The sequence below is a fragment of the Muscardinus avellanarius genome (genome assembly GCF_963383645.1).
Source record: "Muscardinus avellanarius genome assembly, chromosome: 10".
Classification (NCBI taxonomy): Eukaryota; Metazoa; Chordata; class Mammalia; order Rodentia; family Gliridae; genus Muscardinus; species Muscardinus avellanarius.
The window spans coordinates 38,871,555-38,881,559 of record NC_137796.1 but is presented as its reverse complement, the minus strand read 5'-3'; the positions used below and the strand labels follow the sequence as shown (position 1 = coordinate 38,881,559).

The window sequence follows — 10,005 nt, the reverse complement described above, 5'->3', positions numbered from 1 at the left end:
GTATAGAAATTAGTCAAGAATAAATGAAATATAATTCTGAGTCTTAATTGGCACTTATCACAGTAACTAGCTATATTCTGACCAACTTAAGAGCAAATACCTATGTTGAAGTAAGTTGTACATGGACCACTTATGTGGGAAAATGAAATGGCAAAATTACAGGTGTATAAAACACAAACAAAAGTCATGTAAAAGTAAGACATGTAAAAGCCTTATTTTTAAGTTCATCATGAGATCAAAATATTGACAGAGCTCTATCATCAGGAGCAGTATACCTGATGCTACAACTAACAGGTAGGCTGAGCCTGACTCAACACAACCACTCCCCTCTTCAACTGCTATTGACTGGTGGCTATTTGTTTATGATACCAAGCAAGAGATAATAATTACTTTTTCCACTGAATATATTTAGTTCCTTGGTTGGTTTAACATATAGACTGTCTGAGATAATAAAAATGTCACCGTTACAATAGGTTAATGGCAAATAAAGGTGTTTTTAGTTTTGATAGAGAAAAAAAACAGGGTTGGCTGCTGAAAACAGAATGAATGCTCTGTAGGCTACATACATATACTTAATAATTAACATCACTATTAGGAGATTAAAAGTCAATGGATATGGATGCTTGTGCAGAATCTTCTCTCCCTCTGACATAAATTTCACAGGGAATCTCTTCCATTACTCTGTCTTCTAGGGCCTGTTCAGGGCACTCATGTGCCTGTTTGAAAGTGTAGCTACTTTTTTTGAAGGTGCTATTAAATGTTTTCATTGGCTGTGGTTGTGCAAAATCATTTCGGAACGGAAGTTCCATGGAACTAAGGTTGGTCCTGCTTTGTTTGACACTGGATGCCTGCGATCCACAGTGATGGTCATGAATGCACCGGGAGGCAGTGGAGGAGCGCCGCATCTTCTGGTAGTTGTCTAATTCTTCTGACAAGTCTGCCAGGTCTGCAGAAATCTCTTTGTCCCTTAGTGAAAACAGTTCATAATGAGGAGGATCAAACACTTCTTGGAACCCAGTTTTATTAAAAGCAGTCTTGCAAGCCATGACCTTTTTTCGGGGCTGTTTCACTTGTACTAAAATAGAAATAATGAGAAGAACCAAGACAATCCCTGATGTAATGCCAATAATTGTTCCATGAGTTGTAGTGATTTGTTCAAATACTCCGGCTTTTTTCTTTTCTGTAGAAAGAGAAAAATGTTGAGCTTTCGAGATTCACCAGTTTTTAGAAAAACAAAAAACTTGGGTCAATACAGCTGAAAACTAGGCTTTTAAACAAATAAAACAATCCTATTATGATTTCTAGGTAGACAATCAGAATATAGCTAGAGTACAGAAAAGAAAGTATTTGGTTCCTTTACTAAAAAGGTACATGAATGTATACAACTTATAAATCAAATTAAACACATCAAAAGAGAAAACATAAAAATAAATACGTTTGCTCTATCAGGTTTAGTTTTCTGCTGTATGGTGGGTTTGAGCAACTGTTAGGTTTAAGCATATCCAAAATATTCCTACTGATAACCACTTGGAAAGAGAGAAAAATAATTAGATTAACTCAACCATGTATATTATCATGGTCTACTGTTTTTGGCCAATTATCTAAAAATATTTCATGTTAATACAGTAATGTCAGATTCTATCACCTTATAGATACTTAGTTCTGAGATAGTACTTTGACAATCAACTATTACTGTAAGTCATATTTATCTTTTAGAAAGTATCCATTAGAAATATAGCATAAAACTTTTTTCTTTTTGGTACTGAGGGTATTCTACCTCTAAGCTACATTCCCAGCCCTTTTTTAGTTTTAAGTAGGATCTTGCTAAGTTGTTGAGGGTCTAACATTGCTGTGGCTGGCCTCAAAACTGTGATCCTCCTAAGTACTAGTATTATAGGCTTGTGCCACTGTGCCCTGCCAGCATAGGTAATTTAATGAAATTACTGAATATACTGATCTTTATTAAGTAGTTTCCATAAAATTTAAAAGAGAACAGGCTATCCTCTAAATTATTTTGACAACTAAATACGGTATAATAGAAACAACAAATTTAAAAAACAATAAAATAAGGGCAGGAAATATCTCAGTTCACTTCTGAACTTAAGATTAAAAAACTGTGTAAACAAAAAATATTTTTGTTCAGAATATTTTTGTTTGCTTTTGCCACATCCCAGAGGTCTAGTATCCATTTAAAAGAGCATCTGTATTAGATGTCTCTATATCTGCTAAAACAGCTATGCTAAGCACAGTCGAGAAAAGGACATTTTAAGCCTCTTTTAATGAAAGGCAACAGCTACTCTTTTTTTCAAAGAGGTTGGCTTTGCATTGGACTTACCTTTACATTGATTTTCATCCCAAGGGTATGCACAGTTCTGAACACCATTACAGACTAAAGAATTATTGATGCACATGTTGCTATGGCAAAAGAAAGTGCTGCCTGTGCAAGGAGCTGGAGAAAAATAAATAAATAAATAAATAAATAAATAAATAAATAAATAAACTGCTAAGAACAGAGACATACAAATTACAGACCCATCATGATTTTATACTTAAAAATCTGACTTTACAGGAATAATTTCATACCTCAAAGGCCTTCCCATGAACATTCTCTGTGACTATACAAACGATAAAAGTCATGTTCTCCAATGCTGGTTCATAAAAACTTTTACTAAGGCTGGGCCCAAAGGTCATTTTCAATGTAATGACAATATGAGTGTACTTCCCACAGTCTGTACAGAACTTCTATGTAGTTTGGCAAATTTTTTTCAAAATTTTAAAATACAATGTTGGCAAGGATATGGACACAAAGTCATCACATGTTGCTGGTAGGAATGTAAAAAGGTATAGTCACCATGGCTCAAACTACTATGTAGCTTTTCAAAACAGGTAAGCATATAATAGTGTTATGATTCAATAATTCTACTTTTAGGTATATATACAAAATTATTAAAAGCAGGCTTTCAAACAGATGCCTGCATATACCAATGTTCATAGCAGCATTATTCGCAATAGCCAAAAGGTAAAAACAACCCATATGTTCATCAACGAGTGAACAGATAAATAAAATGTGGCATATAATACAGGGGAATACTATTTAGTCATAAATGAAGTTCTGTTATATACTACAACATGGATGAAGCTCAAAAAGAATTCAGTTAGTATAATTATTGTAATGCCACTGAGCTGTTCAACTAAATATGGTAATAATAATAATAATTATTATTATGGATCTGGGTATCAAACCCAGAGGCAGTCTACCTCCGAGCTGTACAGAAACAGGGTCTTGTTAGGTTGCTGAGAGTCTCACTACTTGTTGAGGCTATCTTTGAACCTGTGATCCGCCCATCTCAGCCTCCCAAGAGCTAGGATTAGAGATATGCACCACAATGCCTAGCTTAAAAATGATAAAATTTTATATTATGAATATTCTATCATAGTAAAAAATGAAAAAATTCTTCTGAGTTACAATTTTTTAAGACAAAGGTATAAAAATATATACTATATAATTTCATATTTTGTGTAAATTGTTTTTACAGCCCTTATATATCAAATGTGACCCTCTCTGTGAAGAATCCCCATTTCTAGGTGGCTAGTCATTTCTGTGTTTCTGTCACACCTTGATACATTCCTGCATTTGACACTTCTTATATTACTAAACTTATTTTCAAACAAAGACTTACTTGCTAAGTTACTGAGGGTCTAAGGTGTTTTGAGCTGGCCTTAAAACTATGATCCTTTTGTCATAGCCTCTTTAGTACTAGGATTATAGGCAATAAGTGTTTTCCCCACCCTAAACATTATCTTTCTCTTAATAAATATACAATAATCATCATTAAAAATATATACACAAATTAACCGGGCATGGTGGTCTGAGACAGGAGGATCGAAGGTTCTCAAACAGCCTCAGATACTTAGTGAAGCCCTTGGCAACTTAGTGAGACCTTGTTTCAAAATAAAGAATAAAAAATTGGTCTGGGGGTGTAGCTGGGAGGTAGGATACCCCCGGTTTCAATCCCCAGTACTGCAAAAAATATATTTTTTAAATTTCCTATAAAGAGAACTCTTTCTTTACAGTGTAGTCATGGGAAGCTTGGGAATAGCTGACCATGGACTTTACTGCAGTATATTATTTTGGTATTCACTCACTTGCTGTTCTTCCTTTGTCTTTCTCAACTGCCTCTGAATATGCACAGGGAAAACAAGTTTTTCGTTTTGTTTTTTGAGGTATTGGGGATTGAAACCAGGGGCATTCTACCTTTGAGCTACACCCCTAGCCCTACTTTTTATTCTTTTTATTTTGAAACAGGGTCTAAGTTGCAGAGGGCCTCACTAAGTAGCTGAGGCTGTCAAGAACCCTCAATCCTCCTGTATCAGCTTCCCAAAGTACTGGGATTACAAAAGTGTCCCACTATGCCTGGCAAAAAACAAGTTTTTACTAGGTTATCAGAAGACTCCCAACAAAATCTGATAAATGTAAGTCAATAGAGAATATCCAGAACTTATGTGCTATTATGGAATCTCTCTTTCCCTGGGCCTCCAAAATCACTTACTCAGTGGTGCCAGGGATTGAGCCCAGGGACATTTTTACCTCTGAGCTATACCCCCAGCCCCTTTTATTTTTTTAATTTTAATTTTTTTTTTATTTTGTTGTGGAACTGGGGATGGAACCCAGGGGCATTCTACCTCTAAGCTACACCCCCAGCCCTATTTTCTTTTATTCTTTACAAGGTATCACTAAGTTGCAGAAGGCCTCAATAAGTAGCTGAGGCTGTCCGTGAACCACGATCCTGCTGTCTCAGCCTCCCAAATGCTGGGATTACAAGCATGTACCACTACACTCTGCTTATTTTTTTATTTTGAGACAAGAGTCTTATTAGGTTGCTGAAGCTGTTTTTGAACCTGTGATCCTCCTGTCTCACTCTCCCATGTACTGGGATTATAGGCATACATCACGATGCCTGGCAGTTTACTCTTTTTAAATAAATGAAATAGAAGCCAGGCATGGTGTCACACACTTGTGATCCCAATACTTAGTAGGCTGAGACAGGATTGAAGATTTGAAACCAGTCTCAGCAATTTAGCAAGACTCTCAGCAACCTAGCGAAACCCTGTTTCAAAAACAAAACAAGAAGCCGGGCGTGGTGGCGCAGACTTGTAATTCCTGCACTTGGGAGGTGGAGACAGGAGGATCATGCAGATTCAAAGCCAGCCTCTCTGGCTTAAGAGACCCTGTTTCCAAAACTAAAAAAGTATAAAATAGGTCTGGGAGTATAGTCCAGAGGTAGAAGGGCTTCCAGAAATCCCAGTACCACCAAAATAAATAAATAAATAAACAAACAAATAAGTAAGTAAACACAATTAAAAAAAAAACAACAACAAGAGCCAGGCATGGTGGCACATGCTTGTAATCTCAACATTTGGGAGGTGAAGACTGGAGGATCGTGGTTTGCGGATACTCTCAGCTACTTTGCAAGGCCATTTGCAAACTCAGTGAGACTGTTTCAAAAATAAAAAGACTAAAAAAATAGGACTGGGGTGTAGCCCAGAGGTACAATGTCCCTGGGCTCCATTCCAGGTACTGCAAAAATAATTAATTAATTTAAAAGGGCTGGTAGTGTAGCTTGGATGTAGAACACCCCAGGTTAAATACCCAGTACCCTCCTACCACACACACACACACACACACACACACACACACACACACACAGAATGGGACAGAGTACAGTATATCTAGCACTTTGGGTTCTAAAATTTGATGAAACTATGAAATTAGTGGTTTTAGTTACATTGATATTTTTGGTTTTAATCTAAGTGCAAAAAAAAGTGGGTAACTAGTAAGCAATTTACTCATAGACAACTAACTTGTCAAAACAGTACTATTTAAACTATTAAACAAGTATTTCATGATTCTTAGAAAATACCTGATGGTTTTTCTCATTATGGACAACAGGTATTTGTGATGTAATTGAGCCATTAGACTGAGGGCAGAAAAACCAATGAAGATTAATGGTGGTATTTTATTTACTTTGTAACAATTGCTAGTGTACCTATTTCAATTGTCACAGATATCAGAAGACTGTATTACACAAATGAGTGCACTTTAAAGTAAAAAAAGTAACCTAAAGAAACAGTGTTTTTGAGTTCTTCATTTCTACAAACTGGAGTTTTCTGCTTTTATTTATGTACCATACCATAATTCATTTTAATTCTACTTATTTTATCTAGTTTACAATTGTGGATGAAAAGAAGTTAAACCATATTTAAGATAAGTATAATGAGGTTATAAATAGCACCATGGCCAGGTAGAGTGGCACATGCTTGTAATCCAAGCTTCTTGGGAGGCTAAGGTAAGAGAGTCACAAGTTCAAGGCCAGCTGCAACAACTTAGATGTTGTCTCAATGGAAAAAAAAGGAGGATGGGGTGGGGATGTTGCTCGATGGTAGAGTACCCCTAGATTTAATATCAAGTAAAAGAAAGGAAGAAAGGAAGAAAGAAAGGAAGGAAAGACAAAGAGAGAAAGAGAAGCACTATGAATCCTTGGTTTTCTGATTTTCTCAGAACATTGACAACACTTTGATGGCATTTAACTTAAAAGGTACCCTAGAAGTCAGGTTTTCTGATGTGTTCCCCACTGATTGAACACCGAGAGGAAAATACCATTAGTTTTTATTACAGATTCTTTATAAATGTTCTCCAAATTACTTAAAGCAATTAGAAAACAACAATGATATTGTCAAATTTTGTTTTGTAGAAATGTGACATTTAAAAATTAGAATAGATTAGATTTTATGGCTTTTCATTGGATAAGCACAGCTAGTTAAAATAAGAATCAAGGTATCAGTTACTGATATAAAATGCTAATGAACCACTATAATAAAGTGGCTGAACTGTAAGTCTTCCTGGGTAACAGACTAATAATGATAGTGCCAGTTATTAACTGTTCCCTGCTTACAGCTAAGGACTCTACACCTTCATTCATGATTAGGTCATGGAAAGAAGAGGAAGGTTAGAATTTCAGCTCTACTTTTGATGAGATGTAGCTATGATGTTGAATGATGGTTCTGTCCTTCAACTAAGCCTGCAGAGGACCTGCAGGCAGTATGTCACTGAAAATCATATTATAAATTTAGTCTAACAAAAATATCTTTTGCTGCTTTCACAGTTCTAGTCCTAGAAATTATTTTCCTAAAACCATATCCTTTCTTAAAAAGTGATGTATATATACTAGTATTCAGTGCCTAGGAAGAAGTTAAACATATCCTGATTGCTATTCTGTATCACCCATTTTAGCAAAGTCATACTATTTTGGTCACATCTCTAATCTATAATGGGTAAGCATAAAGTGAATCTCTCATGCAGAATTAACCTATTATATAAACCTTTTCTTAAATACTGTTCTCAGGGATGAATCCATAAAATTACAAATCATTAACAGCTTAGAGAAAAACAAAAGAAGTAATTTAACTATGAATTAATGATAAGTATGTAAAAAATTACCTCCTTTCCCTCTCCTGAAATAAGGCCAAAATTGGGATATGGAGCAGCCTTAAAACACTCTTACATTTGAATAGTTAATATAGATGTACTTGAAGGAGACTTTCCTTATTTTAATATCAGTACAAAAAGAGCGGAAAGGTAAAATTATCTTATTAATAGAGTTTAGTTTGTTTAACCCAATATATCTGTGCAGAAGAGTTGACATAGCAGAATGAGACTGCTACCTTTAGAAGGTTCTGCTCACAAGGCTGGTGTCTGTGAACATGGCTTTCCTTCATTCCCTAAGAGATAAGTAAAGGTAGTTCACTGTGGTTCAATTTGTGTAAACAATGTCATTTATGCCCCAAACCCTTCTGGCAGTTAGAACTTTTGATGCACAAAAGCTGGGGGTGACTGTGTGACCAGACCCACCCCACCCCAGCACATTAGGTGTACTGAGTCTCGAATGAACTGCAGACGTGCTACGGCAATGCTGGAGAAACAGCATGCTCAGAGTGCCTCTCATAGAAGGAGAGATCACAAAAAATTCTGGGCAGGGATTTCTCCAGACTCTGCTGGTCTTTTCTCTTGCTAATCCTACTATGCATCCTTTCTTTCTAATTGCTCTTAACTGTGAGTGTAAGTATTTACTGGGTCCTAAGGTATTTCTGGAATTACGTAGACAGTGTTGGGGAGTTTTAAAGCAATGTCCAAAATATTCTCATTTTAATTCATAGTTAAAGTATCAGTAGCATGATACTTTATATTATTTCATGTCAAGTCTGAAATCTGGGGTGCAATTTATAATTATAGTATATATCCACTTAAACCATATTACAAGTGCTCAATAGCTACATATGGCCAAAGGCAGTACAATAAACTGAAAAGAAGTCTAAAAGATTTCGTTAACTATGTTTTTTTTTTAAACTTTAGAAGTCCTCAAAAAAAAATTTTTTTCCCAGAAACAAGCTAAAGTTGCCTGTCTTCCTCCCTCCCTTCCTTCTGGTGGCACTGGGGATTAAACCAAGGGGCATTCTACCTCTGAGCTATATTGCCAGTCCTTTTTACTTTTTGTTTGGAAACAAGGCCTTGCTGAATTGTGAACATGGTTAAGATACTGAGGCTGGCTTCAAAGCTGCAATCCTCTTGTCTCAGCCTCCCAAATACTGGGATTACAGGTATGCGTCACCATGTTCAGCTAGCTCAGGTTATTTCTATCACAAAATAAGCAGCAGCACAATTTACTCATGGCAAATACCACTGCTGAGTTTTGTCATTTCCGATTGCCTGAGGAACTATGTCCAAAACGACTCAACTTTTAATCTTTTAATCTTGATTAGCCACCACATCCTGTTGATTCTAACTCCAAACTCTTCTTGATCCCCAGTATCATTTATTTGTTCAGACCTTTATGGTTTCCCACCTGGACTATGGAAGTAACCTCTAAACAGGCCTCCATGCCCTATCTAAAGCAAAGCCCTGATTATGCTATTCTGTAGTAAAATACTTCAGATACCTATAAGATAAATTTTTTAATTAAAGGCCTTTGTACTCCAGCTTTAATCTACATTTCGAGGCCCATTTCTCTCTGTTCTATCTGTACTTCTTGAGGCCTGAATAAGCTCTGGCTCAATGCCTTTGTATACTCTATTGCTTCTATTTAGAATTAAAAATCTCTCTGTTGTCAGTGACAAACTCAAAGGACCTAAGCTTAAGGACCATTGTGGGGACATTTCAGATCCAAACAATAACAAAACCCAAGTAAGAAAATTGACAGTACTTTTAAAAAGCACATTCTTGTTAAAGACAATGTAATATTATTTTTGCAGTAGTGGGGATTGAACCCGGGGCACTCTACCTCCAAGCTATACCCCTAGCGTATTTTTTATTTTTTATTTTGAAACAGGGTCTCACTAACTTGCGGAGGGCCTAAGTAGTTGAGTCTGGCCATGATCCTGTGATCCTCCTGTCTCAGCCTCCCAAGAGGAGAAGCAAAATAAAAAAAAATATTAGGAAGCAATGATACATCATTTAGATTCTTAGATTTTTTTTAAAAGATAGGCAAAGAAAAGATATCAGAATGATTATTTGTTTGTACAGAGGATTGAACCCAGGGGCATTCTACCTCTGAGCTACACCTCTAGAACTTTTTTTTATTTTGAATCAGGGACTCACTAGGTTGCTGAGAGTCTAAGTTGCTGAGGCTGGTGCTGAACCTGATAGCTTCCTATCTCAGCCTCCCAAGTACTGGGATTATATGCATGCACCACCATGCCTGGTGCACTAAAATTTTTGTGGTGTGCATTTATTCATCTGAATTATCAGGAATTCTAAAATTCTCCAGTTTTTTTTTTTTAGATGTTAGAAATTGAACCCAGAATTCTCCATTGAGCTACACAATCCTAGCTCAATCTTCTCCACTTTTTTTTTTAATTTTAATTTTTTTTTTTTTTTTGCGGGTCTGGGGATGGAACCCAGGGGCATTTGACCTCCGAGCTACACCCCCTACCCTATTTTTTATTCTTTAT

The 10,005-nt window shown here is 36.2% G+C and overlaps 1 protein-coding gene across 2 annotated transcripts in view; it reads right to left on the bottom strand.

The window, feature by feature from the left end:
• Positions 1-599: 599 nt before the first annotated feature.
• NETO2 (neuropilin and tolloid like 2) overlaps positions 600-10,005 on the bottom strand; it is a gene marked incomplete at both ends in the record, with an annotated part of 96,766 nt that continues 87,360 nt past the window's right edge. For both annotated transcript variants that reach the window (XM_080702066.1, XM_080702067.1), the window contains 2 exons: positions 600-1,180; positions 2,336-2,449. In XM_080702066.1, coding sequence (XP_080558192.1) covers positions 600-1,180; positions 2,336-2,449 — 695 coding nt within the window. The remainder of the gene's footprint in view (positions 1,181-2,335; positions 2,450-10,005) is intronic.